General features: G+C 34.2%; 1 protein-coding gene across 5 annotated transcripts in view; it reads left to right on the top strand.

The window, feature by feature from the left end:
- Positions 1-24015, top strand: part of METTL9 (methyltransferase 9, His-X-His N1(pi)-histidine) — a 66785-nt gene that overhangs the window by 18031 nt on the left and 24739 nt on the right. For 4 of the 5 annotated variants that reach the window (XM_074202888.1, XM_074202886.1, XM_074202887.1 and 1 more), the window contains exons 2-4: positions 7072-7262; positions 14580-14789; positions 20925-21109. In XM_074202888.1, the coding sequence (XP_074058989.1) occupies positions 7072-7262; positions 14580-14789; positions 20925-21109 (586 nt within the window). Of the gene's footprint in view, positions 1-1405; positions 1518-7071; positions 7263-14579; positions 14790-20924; positions 21110-24015 lie in introns of those variants that run through there. The other variant, XM_074202890.1, reaches the window with a different exon arrangement.

Consider the following 24015-nt stretch of genomic DNA (forward strand, 5'->3'; position numbering starts at 1 on the left):
TTGCATAGACACTTCTATTATGTATCAATTTAAAAACTCCTTTTGAAGTTTTTACTTCTGTGCATCACTCCTATGTCTGAGATGTTCTTCTGCAGAAGTCTTGGTATATGGAATTTTGGCGAATATTTATTATTTTTAAAAAATTTTTATTTTTGAATTTTACAATTTTCCCCCTAATCTTGCTTCCCCCCTCACAGAAGGCAGTCTTTAGTCTTTACATTGTTTCCATACTATAAATTGATCTAAGTTGAATAGAAGTCATATCCTTAAAAAAAAAAAATAAGAGATAGCAAAATTACATAAGATAACAGTTTTTTTAATTAAAGGTAATAATGTTATTTGTTTTAATTAATAATTTTTAAAAACATTCATTTTGATATTTTATAGACTTAATTCTCCTACCAGTATTACTGCCCAACCTTTTCTCTAGGGAAAGAAGAAGCTTTCAGGAAGCATATTTTGATAACTAGTTGGGGTATTTCAGGAAACAAATTGGGGTATAATTTTTAGCTATCAGTTATTTTCCTTATCCTAGGGCAATCCAGTTTTATGGAGAGGAGAAGGGAAAATGACATTACCCCTTATGAAAAGGAGGTTTATTTCATCTGCAGGGACAGAAGAAATGTCTTAAGGACATTGAATAAACATTTTTTAAGCACCTACTATGTAAAAAACAAGCTTTGTATTTGGGGAAGATAATTAAGTTTAAGTAAGATATAGTCCCTATTTTCAATGACCTTTCCACTTAATGGAGGGATAAGACAAACATAGGTATTGTAGGATAAGTATATTAGATATATAATTAAAAAAAGGCTATATGCACTTTGGTGAAGGAAGACATTACTAAGGGGGGGGACTAGAGAAGGCTTCATGGTGGGATGGCATCTGACAAGTTGAGGTGGGTTTTTTTTTCACTATTCCAAATATTTTAATAAGAGTTCTCTGCAAGGCATTTAGAACACCAATTTGTGAGGATAAACTCCATTGGAGAGAGAGAATACAGAACGCAGGTAACCACGGAGCTGAGGAATTTTCTTGATTTGGGGCAGGAGCTGAGAGTCCACTGCTTTCTGATCAGCCTTGCGCTGCTCTGTAATCTCATATTTCTCTTTCTCTGTGTCAAAAATCTCTCCTTGGTGTCTGGGCTTTCGGAGCCTCTTCTTAAAGTAAGCACCAGTGAGCAGAATCAGAACTGCCTGGGGTGATGCTAGACCCAAGTTTGCTCACATGCTGGCTGAAGGGCTTTTTGCCATGACTTAGGAGTTTTCTGGGCACATCTTCAGTAGGGTAATACCTGGGCATTTTGCGAATCTTTACCACTCGGTTTCCTCCATTTTTATCCCCACCAACTGGCTTTGAGATAGTAGCAGGCACCCTGTCTTTCTTTTTCCTTTCAGTCCGGGTTTTTGGTGCAGCATATTTCGGCTTGTACATGGCTCTGCGGGAATACGTTGCAGACCTGGAGCATCTCCCGATCCCTCGGGCCAAGACTGGCTTTCGACTGCAGTGCTTTCGAGGTTTTTTCACCACCTTTTCAGCCCCGTCTTCCTTTTTGGCCTTCCTTTCCTTTTTTTTTCCTTTCTGACCTTCTTTTCCTTTGGAGGCTTTGGGGGGGTTTTGTCCGCCATCTTGAGAGAAGGGGAAAGAGAATCCAGCTCCGAACTTCCAACTTCCGGTCTATAAGGAGGGGCGAGAGGTGGGTTTTTTTTTTGTAAATCAATGGGGTTAAGTGACTTGCTCAAGGGCACACAGCTAGGTAATTATTAAGTGCCTGAGATCAAATTTAAACTCAGGTCCTCCTGACTCTAGGGCCAGTGCTCTATCCATAGCATCATCTAGCTGTCCTCCCAGTTGAGTTTAATGGATAGGGAGGGACTTCCAAAACAATGTTAGCAAAGACTAGGAGACTCTCAAGGACAATATGTGTTCAGAGGAAAAAGATTATGTAATTTTGATTATAATGGTGAGAGTGACCATGGTAAAAACATGACAAAGTTGTGTTCCAGATGAGTTTGGTGGGCAATAGGGAACCACTGAAGATTTTATAATGAAGAGTGAAGATGTGACCAGATTTGATTTTTTTTCCCCAGATTTCATTTTTTAAAAATGTAGTGTATGTATGCATACAAATATATATTTAATTTTTTTCCTCTAGCAGTGGTATGAAGGTTAGATTGGTTAGGGTAAGGTGGAGGGTAGAAGTGGAGATAAAAAAGCCTATTATGTGTCTGAAGCCATTATGTGGCCAGGCTCTTGATTGATAGGATCTTCAGGGTACAATGTAGCAATCTAATACTAGGAACCAAGTGGATAGGTTAGGAGACTAGATGTGAAGAGGCAGTATCATGTCAGAAGCAGGGTAAAAATAAGAAATTCACAATAAGATGGGGTGGAGTGGGGGGACAGTGGGAAACCAGGTTCTGATTTCAAGCTGTAAAATCATAGATGATAGATAAAGTAAGGGACATCTCCACAGGACTTCATTCCCTGTGGTACTTCAAGTTGAGAGAGAGCACTTCTCTTTGGAAGAGGGAAGAGAGATTGTCTGAGGAACCTTGGGACAGTGCTGACCTGACTGTACCCTTATGGGAAGAACATGACAGTTGTACCAGTCTACTCCATTATGGATGGCTGTATTCCAAAACCTCATGATTCTGAGTTTCTGGTTGCCTAGAGTGAAGCTCCTTTACCTGGTCACTTCTGTGTCAGCTCTGCTATGTTCCTATCCACTTCTTTCCTGACTCTGCCCCTGTCCATTCTGCTTTTTTTGAAACTTCTGTCTTTGATATTTCACATATGCGCTCTACTTGAAAATTTTTTATTTAATTTTCTTATATATGTAAGCTCTTTGAGAGCTTATGTCTGTACCCTTTGATCACTAGTATTTAACACAGTGTTTACATATAATAGATGCTTATTGAATTTTCTGGACTCTTGCTTCCCAGAAAACTATGCATGAGTTTTTGAGCAGTAAAAGGGAGGAGAGAGGTGGAATATAGCTAAATTGAGTAGGGTTTAGTGAACTTTTTTTTTTTTTTTTTTTTTAGTCTTGGGGACGGTATGAATATGGGCAAATTCATTAAGGTGAGAAAAATAATCCAACTCCAACATGTGGAATATATTGGTCTTAGAAAATTATAATTGAATCAACTTTTTAGTGCTCTGCTTTACAAATTGATGGTGAAGGAATGTTTCAATTGTCCTCTCATTAATTCTAAGCATCTATAATATGGTAGGTGGAGGGAGATAAAAATGAAGAGGAAGGGGGGGGTGAAATAAAAATGATATAAAGAAGAGGGGCTGACTGCTGGAACAAACTCCTAGAATATGTTGTTCTAGAGTTTGGTCCTAAAGGAAGGAATAGGATCAAATGCATAGTGATTATGACTTGATGAGGACCATTCCACTCCTTCGGTTTAATGGGAAATAGGAAAATGAGTGGATAGTAATATTAAGAAGTTTTGAGAAATGGGGAAGGTAAAATGAAGGTACTCAGTTATGGGCTTAAATCTCAGAGAACTATATTGGAGTTGTCATCTGATGTAAATGTAGGCTACCATATAAAGGGTGGTAGAGGGAATGGTTAGGGGCTAGAAAAGAGAAGAAGTTTTGAAACATTTGCCAAAGAGAATGTTAGGAACTTGAATAGTGGTAAATTAGGCTTATTGAACAAAAGGGAGAGAGACAATTGAGTGAATCATACATTTTTAGTGTTTGAAAGCTCAGATTCATGATTTTCTCCAGGCAGCCCTGGAGCAGTAAAAGAGAATTTAGATGGTAGAGCTATTTCATATATGAAAATTTGTAAGTCAGGACTAGTAGAAGCTGGTAGTGCTCAAAGGAGGAATTTTCAGGTAGAAACTAGGGAAATATTAAAGAGTGACACGTGGTTGGGTTTGGGTTATAGAGATAAATGAAGGTGTGGGAGGTGAAGACTGCATGAGAGAATATGATTGTACCAAAAGACTAGAATAAGAACAAATAATAGACAGTGTGAGTGAGACACTGGAGAAGTGAAAAGATAATGGCAATGTTAGTGGATTGAATGCTGGACTCGGAAACAGGAGATTGAGGTTTACATAGCATCTGAAACACATTCCTTTTTTTCTGTAAAACAAATAACACCCACTTCATAGGATTTTGTGAGGTTAAAATGAAATAATGTGCTTAACATAAATAAATGTGAGCAAATGGGGTTAAATGACTTGCCCAAGGCCACACAGCTAGGTAATTAAGTGTCTTGAGGTCACATTTGAACTCAGGTACTCCTGACTCCAGGGCAAGTGCTCTATCCACTGCGCCACCTAGCCTCTCCCGACTTACAAGATAATTTGTGGATTCTTTTTACACAGGTGCTGACTCATATGACAAAGCAATTAGCAAATATTTATTGTAAGACATAATATGTTTGCATGCTTACATAGTTTTTCCCCCTACCACCTTGTTAACAAAACTATCAAAACTTAATGTCAGTTGGAAATAACAAGACTTATGTTCAATCAGAATGCTAAAGCTAGAAGACAAATATTTATCCCAACCTCTTTTTTTTTTTGGTTGAGGAAACTAAGACCTGAATGTTTAGCTAATATCATTAATTAAATAAATAAAAATCTTGAAGGGTTGTCTTTGCCAGTGAAGACAATATAAAACCTAGTTACCTGACCTAATTCTAAAGATTTATCTACCTTTTTACATTTAAACAATTTAAACTGAGTAAGATATTGCTTTCTCTTATAGTACACTATACCCAATTTCCTAACCAGACAATTGTAGTGTGATATGATATGTAGTGTACATGCTTCTTTAGGCATTTTGTAAGGAAATATCAAATATCAAAAAAGTTCTAATGTTGAAGAACTTGGACTTCTTAAAAGTATTAAGAAAACCTTGAAAAAGAAAAACTACAGATATTTAGATTTGGGGTGTTTTTGTTTTTTAATTTTATGTCTGTCTTTCTGCTGTTGTGTTTGCAGATTTTGGGGGTGGGGTCTTTGCTTTGAGTGCCTTGTTAGATTTTTCAGCAATTTAGGATAGACAGATTATAACATGGATGGGGGAAGGACTTGGGTTTAAACCTTTGTTTCAGTGAGAGAATTTTCTTTCTCAGTGTCCCATTTCTTTTTCTCCCATCTCTCCAATCCCATTTGGTTTGAAGCTTTCTTTACAAAACATTGTTTAGTCAGTCAAGAAAGGCTGACTTGGGTGTTGTTAATGTTAATTTTAATGAGTAAAATGAGTTGCAGTTGAGCAATACCAGCATCTGAAAGTATCACATGTTATTAAGAGGGCCAGTTCTTGATGGTTTGGAGATTCAGTCTATTGTTTGAATTGTTATTCTTTAACTGTTTACCCTTCTGCTCCCCTAACTCCCCTGAATGGTTTCATTTCTTTTTTTTAATTAAAAAAATATTTTATTTATTTTTCTAATTACATGCAAAGATAGTTTTCAACAATCTTTTTTTTAATAAGGTTTTGAATTTCTCATTTTTCTCCCTCCCTACCTTCTCTCCCCCTTCCCCCTGACAGTTTCATTTCTATATTAGTAGAGTGTTTGATTATATGTTGTGAGGAGATTAAAAAATGGTTTGTAATAAGCCCAAGACTATAGTATAATGTGGTGTATATTGGGGGATTAGAAACTGATGAGCAAGAAAAATATTTAGTACACAATAAGTAAAAATAAGGGGAAAATTGCATAAGTATAAAGGTCTATGAAATGTAAAAATAGTTCATAATTTTAGCATAGAGAAATAATATTTCAATGTACCATCCTAGTGAATTGGTTTGAGAATAATAACTGATCTTTATATTATGCTTTATGATTTGCAAAAACCTCCCAGTTTTTCACTTTTTTGAGAATAGCTGTGGAAGCTAAGTTTGAGAGTGATTGAGTAACTTCCTTAATGATCACAAAAATGAGAAATTAAGGGATTTGAACCTAGGTCTCTCCTGAGCATAAATGCAGAATTATTTCTAATATACTTCCAAACCATAATTAGATACTATATCTAGTTTAAAAGGAAAAGTCTCATCAGGGTTCACTAAATAAAAAGGAATAACTAACCCTTTTTTGTCAGATACTTGTCTACATTTTTCTGTGAAACTGATCTGTCATATTTTTTTTTTAAATACCAGGGTTGGGAGTAAGTTACACAATATTTTACTTAGTATTTAGCAAGGCTGGTGTGACAGTAAAATTGCTACACCAATTGTGCAAATGATTATATTACCTTTTGTAGAGACAGGAAATACCTTACAACTTACAAAATTGTTGAGAAATTTGGTCATACTTTTTATGGAGAAGTAGTTAGAAGTTACTATTTGAAAGGAAATAAAAGGAAAAACTAATACTTTCTTAGCCAAAAAAACAGACTAAGGAATATCAATCCTCCCTAGTTTCAGAGGGTAGTCTATTAATTCATTTATCAGACCTGTAAAGAAGTTCATTTTTGTACATGAAAAAAATAGGGTAATTAAATACTAGAAGTCAAAATTGAAAATCATCATGTTGTTTTTGGATTTAGTGTACTGGCATTTAAAATTTGTGAAACCATTAGAGTAGAGGAATTTTTCGCTTGAGCTTTGCTTGAGAATCTTATTCTTGGAATGTCATTCCCTGTTTGCCATTGACTGACTGTGACATTGACTAAGTCCTTAACCTTTCCATGGTTCAATTTTTTTTCTGTCCTTTTGTAAGAATGGGTAACAATCTATTTGTGAAGTGTTTTTTGAGAATTTTTTTAGACATGTTTATTTAACCAATAAGTAGAAACAAAGCTTAATCAGATTGAAACATTAATCTGAGTTGATTTGATTAGACAAAGTATTATAATACATACCTTGTTTTCTCCTCTGAAAAGCAGAGTTAATAACACTATAATCTAACTGGAGGCATATGAAAGAGTGGTAATTGTTTTATAGATTTATTTTAAAGATACTATAGTTATATATTATAATATTTAGACACTCAGGGCTAAGGTCTAGTCTTCATCTGCTGATTTTGGTTTTGTATTACTACACTTTTTTTAGATGATACCTCTGATGTCTATTTTTTTTCTCCTCTCTCTTTAGTGGTATGTGTGCAACAGAGAGCAGTTATGTGAATCACTTCAGCCGGTCTTTGTCCAGAGTTACCTTGATCAAGGAACACAGATCTTCTTAAACAACAGTATTGAGAAATCGGGCTGGTTGTTTATTCAACTGTATCACTCTTTTGTATCATCTGTTTTTAGCCTTTTTATGTCTAGAACATCAATCAATGGGTAAGTGAAATGATGGCACTTTTTCATTGAGGTAAAATAAAAATAGTTCCTTTATGAAAAAAAATTTCTCCCTCTTCAGATTTCTAATGAAATAGTTATAGTGTATTAACTAGTCAGAATCTAATCATTAGACCCTTTTATTGGCAAGTAGATATAAATGTTCCTACCCTTCTTAATATTTGTAGTTTGTGTCTTTGTCAGAATTGATTTCTTACCTGTTCATCACTTATTCCAGTGGCAATAATCACCAGGGTACTTTGGCTCTTCAATACAGGCATTAACCACTGAAAGGCTGAAGTAGAATGGAAAAATTTGATCATTTTTATCTTGACTTTTAAACTATATAATTGAGTATACTAACAGTTTTCCTAATATTGAACCAACCCTGCATTCCTGGGATAAATCCTACTTGATCATAAAGTAGTATCCCAGTGATAACTTGTTGTAATCATTTTGCTAAGATTTTATTTAAGCTTTTTGCATCTATATTCATTAGGGAGATAGGTCTATAATTTTCTTTCTCTGTTTTAACTCTTCCTGGTTTAGGTATCAGCACCATATTGGTTTCATAGAAAGAGTTAGGCAGAGTTCCATCTTTCCCTATTTTTCCGAAGAGTTTATATAGAATTGGAACCAATTGTTCCTTAAATGTTTGGTAGAATTCACTTGTGAATCCATCAGGCCCTGGAGATTTTTTCTTAGGGAGTTCAATGATGGCTTGTTGAATTACTTTAATTTCTTCCTCATTGGTGGTGAGTTCACCTTTTTCATTTATGATACTAGCAATTTGGTTTTCTTCTTTTTTTAATCAAATTGACCAGAGGTTTATCAATTTTATTGTTGTTTTTTTTCATAAAACCAACTTTTGGTTTTATTTATTAATTCAGTAGGTTTTTTGTTTTTGCTTTTATTAATTTCTCCTTTAATTTTTAGAATTTCTAAATTGGGGATTTTTAATTTGTTCTTTCTCTAATTTTTTTAGTTGCATGTTTAGTTCATTGATTTCCTCTTTCTCTTAATCTATTCATGTAAGCATTTAAAGCTATAATATATCCCCTAACAGCCACCCTTGAGTGTATCCCATAGGTTTTGGTATTTGTCATTATCTAGGATAAAATGATTAATTCTTTCTATAATTTGTTTTTTGGTTCATGCATTCTTTAAAATTAGGTTATTCAGTTTCCAATTGGTTCTGGGTCTATATCTCCTTGACCCAGTATTGCATATGACTTTTACTGCATTGTGATCTGAGAAAGATATATTCACTATTTCTGCCTTTCTGCAGTTGATCATTAGGTTTTTATGCCCTAGTACATAGTCAATTTTTGTATAAGCTCCATGTACTGCAGAGAAAAAGGTATATTCCTTTCTATCCCCATTCAATTTCCTCCATAAGTCTACCATATCTAGTTTTTCTAACAATCTATGTACCTCCTTAACTTCTTTCTTGTTTATGATTCGATTTACCTAGATCTGAGAGCAGGAGGTTGAGGTCTCCCAATAGTAGAGTTTTGCTGTCTATGTCTTCCTGTAGTTCCTTCAGCTTCTCTAAGAATTTGGATGCTATCCCATTGGGTGCATATATATTCAGTATTGAAATAGCTTTATTGTCTATGGTACCTTTTAGGAGGTTAAAGTTTCCTTCCTTATCTCTTTTAATGCCATCTATTTTGCAGCTGCTTTGTCTGAGATAAGGATTGCTACCGCTGTCAGCTGAAGCAAAATATATATTTTGCTCCAACCTTTTACCTTTACTCTATATGTATCTCTTTGCTTCAAATGAGTTTCTTGTAAGCAGCATATTGTAGGATTCTGATTTTTAATCCACTCTGCTATCCGCTTACGTTTTAAGGGAGAGTTCCTATATCACCCCCTTCCCTTTCTTTCCCCTTTCCCTTTATTTTCTTTTCCCTTCCTTTCTTTTTGTTAGTTCCCCTTTTTCCCCCCCTCCCCTTCCCTTTCTCCATTCCCTTTTCCCCTTTTAATACTTGAAAAGTTAGATGTTTTTTAAGTTAACTGAGTATGTGTAAGTTGACTTTGAGCCAAGTCTGATGTGAAGAAGATTCAGGTATTTAACCGTGCCTGTCTTCTCTCTGCCATCTTGGCCGGAAGTTGTCTTTTAAACTATAAAACCAAGTCTTCAGAAATCTAGTGATCAGTTAAAGATTGGAAAGTAGGGGCAGCTAGGTGGCGTAGTGGATAAAGCACCAGCCTTGGAGTCAGGAGTACCTGGGTTCAAATCCGGTCTCAGACACTTAATAATTACCTAGCTGTGTGGCCTTGGGCAAGCCACTTAACCCCGTTTGCCTTGCAAAAAAAAAACCTAAAAAAAAAAGATTGGAAAGCCAAGGAGAAAAAAATAATTTTTAGTGCTGAAAAATACTGTTATAGATCATTTCACTCCTGTGTTAGTGCTCATATACTTTGTTGCTACATAAATCTTAGAAACAAGCTCTAATGGTTTATATCTGTTTTCCTATCTGATCCTTGAATATGATCCTAGGCACAATAACTCATCTTCCAGGATCCTTTACTTGATTTTCTTGAGTGTTTTCAATGAATTGCCTGATGAGTACGACCTCAGTAGTTGAGCTGTAAAGTTTATTTTTTTAATTAGCCTATTGTTAGTGTGCGCTGTGTAAGATTTCTGTTCCAAGGAGGTTTTTCTTTCTTTTCAAAGCAGAACTTCATAAGCTTTGGCAATTAGTCAAAATCCCTATAGCCCAGGAGAGAACAATCTCAGTTTTAAGAATGTGAAGAATTGTAGATGTTGAGAAATCCCTTAGATTTCCCCAGCCCCTCAGATTCTTGATATGATCCTTTTCAAAATCACTTGCTTTAGTTACTGCTTCCTTAATTAAAGACTCAATTTAGACCTTCTTTGTAGTATTGTTTCTAGAGAATATCTTTTAAGTATCACCAAGCACTCCCTCTAGGATTTACTCCAGAAATAAAGACTATCTCTACATAAGGGTTTCTGTGGCACATTCTTGAAGCCGTCAAAGAACTATATGGACACTGATGATTCCAGAAAAAAGAAAACTTAAGAAAAAAAGAAATAATTTAGTCTTTTAAGCATATGAAGAGAGATTACAAAGAAAAAGCAAAAGATAACAAGAAATCAAGACTTTTTCTTTAATCTTAAATTGTGACAAGAGTTTGTCAAGAGAATTTGTCATTTCAAGGGTGGTACGATACTGGAATAAGAATCAATTGTGTTCTTTTGAGTCATCGACTAGCTGGAAGTAGAAATTGAATCTTTGAAACTGAAGTCATAGGATAACCATCCTCTTCTATTCATCTGTTGTTATTACTATCAGAAAGAGAATACTGGACTGAATTAGCCACAGGCTAACATGGCAGTGATATTTTTGAGAACCAAAAACACCAGGAAAAGAACATAAGGGATCTGCATTGTGGAGAGCTTTGAAAACAGATCTGCAATCATTTTTCTTGAATAATTTAAATATAGATCCATCAGGTGTCCCTTCTAGCTTTGATTCTGTGATTAGCTAATTAATTTATATGTTATCCTTTTGTGTGGCTAAGAGTGATATTAAGCCTCCTTAGAAAATTAATGCACTGCGCCACCTAACTGCCTACCAGCCTTTATTTTCCAAACTAAAGTAGTGGAATGATAATTCTATCAGGGCAGAGAGGTGCAAAAAATCATAATAGAATTTAGATTTTTCTCTAAGGAATTTCACTTTTGATTCTCGTTGTGTGATCTTTGTTCAACAACCATTTAGTCACTAGAGCAACTGAACCACATCCGTCTTGACATTCTCTTTATAAAAGAAATAAGAGGACCTCAAGAAGTTACAGTTAAAACAGGAGAGTTCATGGGTTTTCATTGGAGAGTAGGATAAAGGAAAGTTGGTTACATCATACATCCAAGGTCAAGAAATATAATTTTATGGGATACTTGGTTATCTTGCAGTGTTCCCAATAACATAAGTAAATAGACTGCCATGAAGTGATCATGGCAACATTTGTTGCCGAGCTTGATAACAGAGACATTTTAAAAAGAATTTGATAAGAACCTCCAAACTTAATCAGCATGTATACTTTGATTTTTGGTAATTTCATTATGAAAGTGGGAGCAGTAGAGAATGGTACATAGTCAAAATTGCCAGCTACTTTGTAAAAATAGAACTTAGTTCATGAAATGAAACATACCAAAGATTTGCAGTAGAAGTGGAAGCTTCATGCCTGTATACCTTAAGTTCTTTTTTTCAGGGAGAATTCAGAAAACAGTGGATGTAGGGAGTCCTGGAAAAAACATCATAAAAGATGAAATTAAAGATTGGTTGCCATCTTGGGAGTCAGAATCAGCTAACTGTATTGTCAACTGAACCAAACCAGCCTCTAACCTGTGGATGGCCAGAGCTGAAAAGAACAGGTTAGAGACAGGAGAGTCAGAAATCAAGCAGAAATTTAATTTCAAAAGGAAGGAAATGACTTGCAAGCAAGGATACCCTTAGTGCCAGGGCCCAAAGGGAGATCTCAATACTTATACCAATGGCTTTGCAGTGAGCTGAAGCCCTGTTAATGAGGGGTAATAGCAACAATGAGACAAGTTTGATTCATAGCAGAGCTTTGTAACTCTGGAACATAGGCATTTGTCTAGTGCTTGTCTGAGCTTAGAGAATACCTATTGCAGGTCAAAACAGTACAATAATTATGTGATTTTTGCCAGAGGGTGAGTTCATACAGAGGGTGAGCACAGAGGATTGTTGTTAATGCCAAACTTAGGATACAACTTTGCTTGCTTTATTTTAGTTCTGGAAAACAAGGTGTCTCCTAATATCTTAATATTTTCCCCTTTTGGCTAAAAAGAAGAGGTCTGAATGAACCCCTCCCCTTTATGGTCAATAAAGGAGAGTCAGGTATAAGTCAAAGTACCATGGGAGTCAGTTGGGCCAGAATGAGATTTTTATCCCACAAGGTCAGTACCTTGAGGGAACCTATTGGGGAAATGTGTTCCGGGTATCATTGCTAATCATTGTTTGCTTGCAAGCAGAAAGGGGTTGGGGTGGGATAAGAATGTAGAGGGAGAAAATGCCAACACATCCTTGAATCAGGACCTTGGTGTCTGGTCATAGAACAAAAGGGAAGAGAGGGAAAAAAGCAAAACTAGGACAAATATACTCAGTCCTTGAAATTTGAGATTGTTGAGTTTTCTTTCTTCCTTACCCTATATTTGTGTATCCTTTCTTATTGTCTCTAGCTTTGTTTTCTAGACTTTTTAGACTTGTACTTTTCCTAAATATTTTTTGCTGTGTAGATTTTTGTAATTTCTTTGTTTTCTCTTGGTTCTCTCCCTATATTCTTGCCACCACTTTAATGGATCATCATTCATGTACTATCCCTTTTTGCATGGGTTAGAGTTCTGCCCTGGACCCTAATTTCTTTTCTCTCTAGGTAATTGTATATGCTTTATGGATTCACTTATCATCTCTGTGTGAATGATGCTCAATTTACATAATCCAGCTCTAGTCTCTTTCATGAGTTCTAGTTTGCATTACCTACTGCTGTTCCTGCTCCATCTGGTTGTCTCATAGGACAACCCGAATGAAGTATCTGGTGTTGAAGAGAGGTGGTGTAGTAGTATAGTAGAAATGGACTCTTGACTCAGCAGTCAGAAAATCTGCCTTAAACATTTATTCACCTATTTGACCATAAGCAAGTCATTTAGCCTTCCTGGGACTCAATTTCTTCAGCTATCAAATTAAGTGGATTGCTATTATTATTGTTATTGTTATTATTTATTGCCATAAAGTTCTAAGAGCTCTGATACTATTTGTCTTTTTAAAAATTAAATATTTATTTATTTTTCCAACTATATGCTCTCTGATACTATTTTTCAAAGAGATTTTATTATCTTTTCCCCTAAACCTAACCTTCTTCCTGATTTCCCATTTTCCCCCCATTTTTCTTAAGGTCATCACATTTTTCCAGTCATCCATGTTTCCAACCTAACAGCTCTTTCTTTGTCCTCAATTTTGCCTAATGTGCTTATATTTCATCTCTCACATATACCAGTCTCTTTCCTTTCATGGTGCTACTTATCTTGGTCTTGGTCTAGTCTCTTACTTTTCCAGGCCAGCATATATACAACCACCAAATTAAAGTACAATTCAGACTATGTCACTGCTCTGTTAAGAACGTTTCAATAACTGTTCTTGTGAGAATGAAATGCTAACTCAGTATGGTACAGTGGAAGGAAAACTTAATTTGCAATCAGAGTTCCTGGTTTCAAATGCTGCTTCTGTCATTAATGCATGTATGACCTTAGACAGGCCTCCCTTCTTTTTTTTTTTTTAATTTTATTTACTTAAGTCACTAGGTTTAAGTGACTTGCTCAAGGTCACACAGCTAGGTAATTATTGTCTGAGGCTGGATTTAAACTCAGGAACTCCTGGCTCCAGGGCTAGCACTCTATCTGTGCACTACCTAGCTGCTCTGGGCCTACATTGCTTCACCTGCAAAATGGACAAGATGGTTGCTAATGTCCTTTTCAAGCACAAAATTCATCATCCATGATCTTCTTTTCAACATTTGAGCCTTTTATAATCTGTCTCCATTTACCTTCCCATATTTATTTTGCATTTCTTTTCATGTACTCTATGTTCCATCCAAACATGCTTACTTAGTCTATCTCCATGCTTCAGCCAAGACTGCCGCATGATAGGGATGCTTTCCCTCTTCAAATATATTTTCTATTCAAAGTTCAACTCTAGAATTACGTTCTACAAAAGATCTTTCCTGATTCCTCTTAATGCTCTCATCTGATCCACCTAAGGAAACACCTGTCTGTATTTATATTAATGTTAATTATGTATGTTATTTCCCTTAGTAGAACTACCTTCCTGGAGAACAGGAATTGCTGTTAATTTTTTTAGTATTTGTATATCCAGTATACTAGAGCAGTGCCTTACACATATAATCAATACTGAATAAATATTTGTTTTGTTGTTTTTAAAATTTTGATTATATTTATCTTTTTATCTTAACAATATTCTGTTTATGATCTCCATTCTGTCATTGATTTAAATTTTTATACACCTAGACTCATTTTCTCTTACTCATTACACCTTTCCTTTTTTATTTTTGAGATTCTGTTAGAGCCACCTTAATCTGCCTATTATGTATTCTATTTTATTCACTTTAGAATTTATTATTATTTATTAGTATTTTTTAAATTTATAACTAGTTCCAGTAGGCTTCCACAGATGGATCAGTGGGTCACATATTCATTGTTTTTTTTAATTTAATTTTCACAAATTCTATCATTTTTTTATCTTTGTATTTCAGGTTACTAGGAAGAGGCTCAATGTTTGTGTTTTCACCAGATCAGTTTCAGAGACTGCTTAAAATAAATCCAGACTGGAAAACACATAGACTCCTTGATTTAGGTGCTGGAGATGGAGAAGTCACTAAAATCATGAGCCCTCATTTTGAAGAAATCTATGCCACTGAGTTATCTGAAACTATGATATGGCAGCTTCAGAAAAAGAAATACAGGTATATTTTTAGGAAGTGCTATTTGGTATATTTGTCCTTGAAAGATGTGTTGTTGTTTTTTTAAATACAAGAACTAGGAGTAATATTTCATAACTGGCAATTTTTCATCCTCACTTATAAATTAAGTAGAAATGTAAAGATGGAATTTTTCTTAGTGTGTTTTTGATTTCCCTTATTTTAATTTAAGGAGGCATTCATATAGCAGAAAGAGGTTATGGTTCTAGCGTCAGAGGATCTGGGTCCAAATCTCACCTCATGCTCACTATTATGTGGATGACTTTTAGGCAAGGAACTTAACTTTCTGAGCCTGAGATTTCTCGTCTGTAAAATAGGGAGTTTGACTAAGTTTGACTAGGAACTAAAGTTACTTTCAGCTTTGAATCTGTGATTCTATGAAGTTTAATATGTAACTTTATAGTAGCATCATCTAGAATGTTAATATTAAAATAAGACATATAAAAACTTCAGATCACTAACTTTAAAAATATCTAAACACAGATATTTTAAAAAATCCTGAAGATTTTCTTCTATCCTTGACAGTCTGTCTTAGAAGATCTTTTATTCTGAAAATCTAGTTTAGTTTTACTACAGTGTTGCCTTGGACAGACAGGATAAATGAAGAGACACCCGTGAGGATTTCCTGCAAGTTTCAACTAAAAGTAAGTCATAAGGGGCAGAGTGAAGATGACAAGTGTGAGAGGAAGCAATTAAATGTAGCTTGCTCCTGTTTCTTTTCCACAATGTTCTAAAACATGTACCTGTAGGAATTTTGATTGGGAAGTCTAAGAAAAAGTTAGAGTGAATAATGTTTCCAACCCCGGGCAGTTTATGGAAACAAGACAAAGTGGTCTGTAAGACACTGGAAACAGCATCTGGTCAGAAACACATGCAGTGGTGGTGACTGAAAGGAGCATTCCAGAGCCCAGGGACAGAAACTCAAGAAGGGTACCTTAGGATTGAGGGAAGAAAGAGATCCCAGGAGAACTTTGAACTAGCATAAGATGCAAGAATCAGTGCTCTCTGGGAGTACTGTTGCCCACCACTAGGTCCTAATCCTTCTGATATTTGAGGAAGGAGAATGAGCTTTGGTGGGAGTAAAAACAGATAGACCAGGTAACCCTTGTTGTGCCAGAAAATTCTAATAGAGATTAAACTGCTTTGGGTTTTAAAAAATATAGCTTATAAAAAACTATTGATTTCATAAATGAGAGCTATAGTGGGGGTTTTTTGGTAATAAGCCATAAATTTTATTGCAATGTGACCAATTTTGTGGGGGTGGGGAGGGTTTTTTTTTTTAGGTTTTTGCAAGGCAGACGGGGTTAAGTGGCTTGCCCAAGGCCACACAGCTAGGTAATTATTAAGTGTCTGAGACCGGATTTGAACCCAGGTACTCCTGACTCCAGGGCCTGTGCTTTATCCACTATGTCACCTAGCCACCCCAGGTGGGGAGTTTGATTTCAAAAACAGTGTTCCATTTAAGGATCTTTTCATACAGAAATTGTCATTATAACTACATTATTCAAAATATCTTTAGTGTTGCAAGACTTTACAGTAAACACTTAACTCCTATTCCTGTTTTGTAGTGTGGAAAATAAAAAGGCAATAACTACTACTTCATTTAGGAAAATAAGTAGATAACAGGAATGAAATCGAGGTACTACAATAATTCGATGATGATGATATAACTTAATTGGCATTCCTTTTTTTAGGGGGGGGATCCAATTAGCTAAAAAAGTGCTTTCAATGCATAGTTACACATATAAATATATACTTTATGTGTGTGTCTACATATATGTGTGTATATATAAATATACATTTATATATGAATATGCTGCCATGTCACAAAAGGCATGTTAAAGGCAGGAGAGAGCTATAGTTTTGAATCTATATAAATCTATAGATTAGATTCCTTACTGGTTTTGCTGTATTAAGTTTTTAGGAAATGTTTATTTTAAATAATATATTTGATTAGAAAGGTTATCAAAGGAGACTTAAAAGGATTTATCATTCTATTTAAAATTTGTAAATCTCATTGCAAACATTAAGAAGATTTCCAAAATTCCAAGACAAATATATTTTTTTAAATAAAGAATTTTGGGACTATAATCTTAGAAAGGAGGCAGAATGGTTAATAATCACAAACTTGAAATATAAATATTTTTAGAACATATATTTTTGTTGTTGCAAAGTAGTATGTTCTCTTCCCTAGTGTATTTGTCTTCCTAGGTATACCTTATGTAATAGAATTAGTTTATATTCCTTTGAGTATTACTCATCTGGACAGTGGTGATAAATGCCAGATGGGGCTTTATATTCCCTGCAGATAATCTTAAAAGTAAATTGTTCAGGGACTGCTAGATGGTGCAGTGGATAGAGCCCTGGCCCTGGAGTCAGGAATACCTGAGTTCAAATGTAACCTCAGACACTTAATAATTACCTAGCTGTGTGGCCTTGGGCAAGCCACTTAACTCCATTGCCTTGCAAAAAAAAAAGTAAATTGTTCATATTATTAGAATGGGATGTCATTTTAGACCTATAATTTCATTTGTATACAGAACTCTATGAGAGAGCCATTCTAATACTGATTAGCAAGTAAAAGAAGCAACTCAAATAATTTTAATCTACTAATTTAAATCCAGTAATGCAGATTAGCAACTCAATTTAATCTAGTAAATATATAGAATTGGCATTTTTTAAACTAAAAAAAGATAAAACTGTGTTTAAGTGAAATCAGTTTCTAAGATGAATAGTCTCCCCCCGCCCCCAACAAAAGGATCATTTAGCATTCAACTATAGGTATTCAACCATTTTCACTCATCATGATCAGATATTTATTAACAGGGTGCTTGCCCTGTTTTCCTAAGTGCAGAGATATAATTCATTGGTCTGAATAATAAGATTAGCTTCTGAGTTATAATTTCCATTCTGCCACTGTTTTCAGGGTGACCTGGACAAATCACTTTTCCCATTTCCTAAAAAAAGAACTAATATGCTTTAATAGATTACCTGATAAATATTTTGTTTTTGGAATGGAGAAAATAATACATTTGGCTATACCACTGGAATTGACCTATCAGATAAAAATCTTAAGATCAGGGCCAGGTAAATGGCACAGTGAATTACCAGCCCTGATGTCAGAAGGACTTGAGTTCAAATTTGGCCTCAAACATTTAATGTTTACTTAGTTGTGTGACTTCGAGCAAGTCCCTTTATCCTGTTGCCTTGCAAAAAAACAACAAAAATCTTGAGGTTACAGTTGTAACTAAAATGACGTTGAGTTTGTTTAACTTTTTTTTTTTTTTTTTTTTTTTTTTTTTTGGCAAGGCGCATTGGGTTAAGTGGCTAGCACAAAGCCACACAGCTAGGTAATTTATTAAGTGTCTGAGTCCAGATCTGAACTCAGGTACTCCTGACTCCAGGGCCTGTGCTCTGTCCATTGAGCCACCTAGCCACCCTTGTTTAAGTTCTTACCTTATTTCACTAAAGATCTAGTTTTAAGAATATTTCATTTATCAAAACTACCAGTTTGAAAGTTCTCTATTTTCATAATTTGATTTGCATAATTTGCATCTATTTGATAAATTTTTAAGACTGTTCTGCATTGATGGATGATAATATTTGTCAGATGCTATATTGCACATAAAACTAGAATTTTGTTTTTACCAAAAAAAATTAATTCTGTTCTTTACATTTTGAAATATTTTGGCTAGAGAACTAATAAACTTAGTCCTAGGTTTTTGACTTTTATTTGAAATAGAAGCTTGATGAAACCAATAAAAATAGTCTTTAAAATTGAATCAACTGCATAGCAGTTTGACAAAGTTCCTTGTCTATATTTAATTCATTTATGACAAATGTATCTATTATGTGGCAAAATTATCCTTAAGTCTCACTTGATACCACTTATTTCAAGCAAATCTGGAACTGAAATTCCAATACAACTACATAATCAATTTAGTCCTTGGAAATCAGATTTTTTATTTGGTAGGATTATGGAATGTTGAAAGGGATTTTAGTGGTCATCAAATTCAATCCCCTAATTTTAGAGATCATGGATTAAGACCCAGGAAGAAAAATGACTTTAAAAGCATTTGAAAAACTAAACAAATGATTTTTTTAACCAAAAAAAAAAGAACTTTTTATTATAATGTATTTGGAAAACGTGAACATTTCTCCATGCAAAAATGAATGGAAAAAGAGTAATACATGTGAAATTGGAATTATACACTACATGAAGCTTCATTTTTTTGAGAATCTTAATTTTTTAGAAATTGTATTTTATTATTTTTCCCAATTAAAACAATTTTTAGTGTTCATTTTTACAAGATTTTGAGTTCCAAATTTTTATCCCTTCCTCCCTCCCCCTCCCCTCTTCCTAAAATGATAGGCAATTTGATATAGGTTATATATAGGTTATCATGTAAAACATATTTCCATATTAGTCATATTTGTGAAAGAAACAAATCAAAAGGGAAAAAACCCCCAGAAGAATAAAGTAAATGAAAAAAGTATGCTTCTATATCTACATTTAGAACCCATCAATCAGATCTCTGTTTGTGTGGATAGCATTTTCCTTTGTGATTTCTTTTTCCTTGTCTGGCATTATTGTGTTGTCTTGGATCCTTACACAGTTATTAATATTGTGTATATTTCATATTTTGTTGGGTCATACTGATTCAAGTTTTTCTGAAATCTGCCTGTTCACCATTTCTTAGTGTACAATATTCCACTATAATCAGTTACCACATTTTGTTCAACCATTCTGCAGTTGATTTACATCCCCTTAATTTCCAACATTTTCCCACTGCATAAAGTACTACTATAAGTATTTTTGCCTTTTTTATGATCTTTTTGGAAGACAAACTTAATAATGTTATTGCTGGATCAAAGGGTATGATCTTTTGGGCATAGTTCCAAATTGCTCTTCTTAATAGTTGGTTGGATGAGTTCACAACTTCACCATGAGTGCATTAGTGTCCTAATTTTCCCCATATCCTCTTCAACATATATTATTTTCCTTTGTTTTCATATTAGCTAATCTAATGGGTGTGAGATAGCTTTTTTTAAAGGCTGTTTCAAATTTTATATGATAACTCATCTGTGTTCCCTTTTAAACTTTATTCTACATTCCTACATGTATTTTTAAAAATATTTAAATGAATTTTCAGAACCTAGATGGAAAATAAGATATAAATTAATGATTTCATTTCTTTTTCATTCTTTTTTTCCTTTCCTGGAAATATTGCAAAAATCACTGGTTAAAGATATTTATAAGAAATACACTGTTTAATATCTTAAAGACTTAATTCACTGCAGATGCTTTTTTATTTATTTATCCTTACTTAACCTGTTTTACTCATGCTGTGACTTATGTACCATTATCATACGAACCATGAAACAAGAGTAAGTAATTTTATGGAATAATCTGAATGATATTAGTAACTCAGAACCCTTTTTATAAAAAATTTGTTAGAAATGTTACCAAACATTTGGAAATGTGTGTAACTTTATTGAAGTATGATCCTACCCTTCACTGAACAATCATCATACTCTATAATGACTTTTTATGAAACATAGCACCTTTCTTCAGGGAACAAAGATTTGCTTGATAGGTTATACATCTACAGTGTATAGAGGACCTTGTAAATGGGAAACATGAATGTCATGTTTTCTATTATTTAATCCTAATAAATGTTTTTATAAACAGATCTCATTGCTTTAAGTACAATATGTAAGTGATATTTAGAATTATGTGATGCACTAGTTTCATAACCATTTTATAATGTTCTGTTCTCATATCTATTACATATATAATGATTATAAACCATAGGCATTATTTATGCTTTAGATTTTTAGTTACTTTGCATATCTTGATATAGGCCTTAATTTCTTCTGTTGCTTGAAAATTAATAAAATTGTGTAGTAGAGGAAACACTATATTCCCTGTTAGCCTTGGCTTATTGATTTTATTACTGTAAATAGCAGTTATAAACAAATATTTCAAATGTTTTGGACTTGCTTTGTTATAAAAAACAAAAATAGGATTATATTAAAATAGGATTTTAGCTATTTTAAAATATTTATTTAATGAGGTGTATGTGTTGAGTTTATTATTTCTGCGTTTTTTTTCCTCAGAGTGCTTGGCATAAATGAATGGCAGAACACAGGATTCCAGTATGATGTTATCAGCTGCTTGAATCTGCTTGATCGTTGTGATCAGCCATTGACTTTATTAAAAGATATTAGAAGTGTACTAGAACCAACTAGGGGCAGGGTCATCCTTGCATTGGTTCTGCCTTTTCATCCATATGTAGAAAATGGTAAGTATGTTCTGACTGAAGTATTGGGAAACCATGGGATTTTAACTCTTGATGTTCTATTTTCTTTTTTTTCCCCTCATCTTCTACTTCCAACAAGAATTGAGCATTGTATTGTTTAGGTCACCAGATATTTGTTCTTTATTTTGTCTGTTGATATTTTTGTTTTTCTATTACCTTGATTTCTTAATTTATTCCTTTTCTTCTGTTCCAAAAATTATCCTTTGAAGAAAAAATTAAAGAAAGGAAGGATTGATCATCACCATTTAACCATGCTATACTGTCTTGTATGTCTGATAATATAGCTAGTTTTCCACATTGACTTCCCGGCCTCTGCTAAGAGGGGAGGGAGATGAAAAAGTTACCTTTTAAAATATTTTTTTATTGACCCATGTGTTTTTGTAAAAACTTTGTCTAACATAAACTTGATTAGTATTTATCTTATAGATTTTACTGTGATCTATGTAGTGGCCTCACTCAATCTTAGAATTATATGGTTATCCCATTTTGTTTCTATCTGAAGTTTCAAAAGGGACCTTAGAGGTCATAGAGTTCAACTAATTTCTCAGTTCATGAATCTCTCCAACATTTTCTCTTAAATAAGTGGATTTACAGTTTTGGCTAAATATTTCCAGTTGTGGGAAACCTGTTAGAATGTACAAATAAACTGCTGATCTCTAATTACTTAATTTTGAAGGATCTAAAGTCATGTTCTATAACTTTTTGGAGATTTTTGAGATCCAAAATAAAGCATTTATATTAAACTTTTAAATTGTCAGTTGTTAATGATTCTAATACACTTAGTGATTGTCCTATCTGTTGTTTTGTGTTGTACATTTCTTGGCATAGACTCTAAAAGATTACTTTCTCTCTTATTTTTCTATAAGAAGACATTAGTGTTCTGACATGTATCATTTATTCCTGTAACATACTATTTTAATTACGTAATTATTCTTCAGAAGCATTAATATTTCTACTCCTATAAAGTATATATCAAAAAATGTAGTTTGATTTGATATCACTCCATGATGAATGTGACATCTAGCTGCAACTTGATTAATCCCCAGTCAGGTTGTCAGCTGTATATCATTTGCATTTCAGTATCTGCTGAAGAAAGTAATAATTCTAAGTAAAATTTTTTTCAAAAAAGTTTAATTTTTAAGGTTTTTTCCCCTGAACTGCATGCAAAAACAAATTTCAACATTTACTTCCAAAACCTTGAGTTCCAAATTCTCTCCTTTCCTCCCACCCCATTCCCCCCTTTGAAAAATCAAGTTTACTTGGTGTAGATTAAAAATGTGTAACCATGAAAAACATTACTACAATAGTCATATTGTAAAAGTAAACATAACTCCGACTCCAAAGAAAGAGAAACTTTTTTTTTTTAGGTTTTTGCAAGGCAATGGGGTTAAGTGGCTTGCCCAAGGCCACCCAGCTAGGTAATTATTAAATGTCTGAGGTTGGATTTGAACTCAGGTCCTCCTGACTCCAGGGCTGGTGCTCTATCCACTGTGCCACTTGGCTGCCGGAAACCTTTTTTTTAATTAATTTTTTTTTTTTAGTTTTTGCAAGGTAATGGGGTTATGTGACTTGCCCAAGGTCAAACAACAAAACAATTAAGACTGAGGCCATATTTAAACTAGTTCTTAATGGGGTTATGTGACTTGCCCAAGGTCACACAACAAAACAATTAAGACTGAGGCCATATTTAAACTAGTTCTTCCTGACTCCAGGGCTGGTGCTTTATCCACTGTGCCACCTAGTTGCCCCAAAAAGAGAACCTCAAGAGAAACAAGTATGCTTCAGGCTGTTTTTAGACACCAACATGTCTGACTTGGGCATGGTTAACATTCTTTAACTAACAAATCCATCAGAGAAATTGCTTCAGTATTTTTTCTATTATTATTGCTAACTGATTTCCCTGCATCCTATTCCCCCCCCCCCCCAATTTATTCTAGTCTCCTTTCACTCTATCCTTCCTCAGAAATATGTTGTATCTGACTACCCTCTCCTATGGTTCCTTCACTTCTATCATCTATACCACTCTCCCCCTCCCTCTGACCCCCTTTTTCTTATCCTTTTCTTCTCCTATTTTCTTTTAGGGTAAGATAGATTTCTATATGCAATTATGTTATTCCTTCTCTGAGCCACTTCCAATGAGAGTAAAGGCTCACTCACTCCCCCCTTCCACTACACTGCAAAAGCTTTTTCTTGTCTCTTTTATGAGAAATAACTTAGCCCATTCTATCTCTTCTTTCCTTCTCTCTCAGGACATTCCTTTTTCCTCTATTAAGTCCGTCATTTTAATATACTAGATCTTCAGATTCAACTCCTTGTACCTTATCTTTATATGCTCTTTATAACTGCCCTAATAAATGAGAACGTTCATGTGAGTTATCAGTGTCATCTTCCCATGCAGGAATACACACAGTTCAACATCATTAAGTCTCTCATAACTAGCTCTTTCCATCCACCTTCTCTATGCTTCACCTAAGTCCTGTACTTAAAGATCAAACTTTCTATTCAGATCTTGTCATTTCATTAGAAAAGTTTGAAATTACCCTCTTTCACTGAATGACCATTTTTCCACTGAAAGAGGATGTTCAATTTTGCCTGGGTAGTTGATTCTTGTTTATAATCCAAGCCTTTTGCCTTCCAGAACTTTACTTGTCTTTAATGTAGAAACTGCTAAATTTTGTATTATCCTGACTGTAACACCACGATATTTTGAATTTCTTTCTGACTGCTTTTGATGATTTTCTCCTTGACTTGGGAGTTCTGAAATTTGGCTATAATATTCCTGGGAGTTTTCAATTCGGGATCTCTTTTAGGAGGTATTCAGTGGATTCTTTCAATTTCTATTTTATCCTTTGCTTCTCAAATATCAGAGCAGTTTTCCTGGATAATTT

Source organism: Macrotis lagotis, chromosome X, assembly GCF_037893015.1.
Source record: "Macrotis lagotis isolate mMagLag1 chromosome X, bilby.v1.9.chrom.fasta, whole genome shotgun sequence".
Lineage (NCBI taxonomy): Eukaryota > Metazoa > Chordata > Mammalia > Peramelemorphia > Peramelidae > Macrotis > Macrotis lagotis.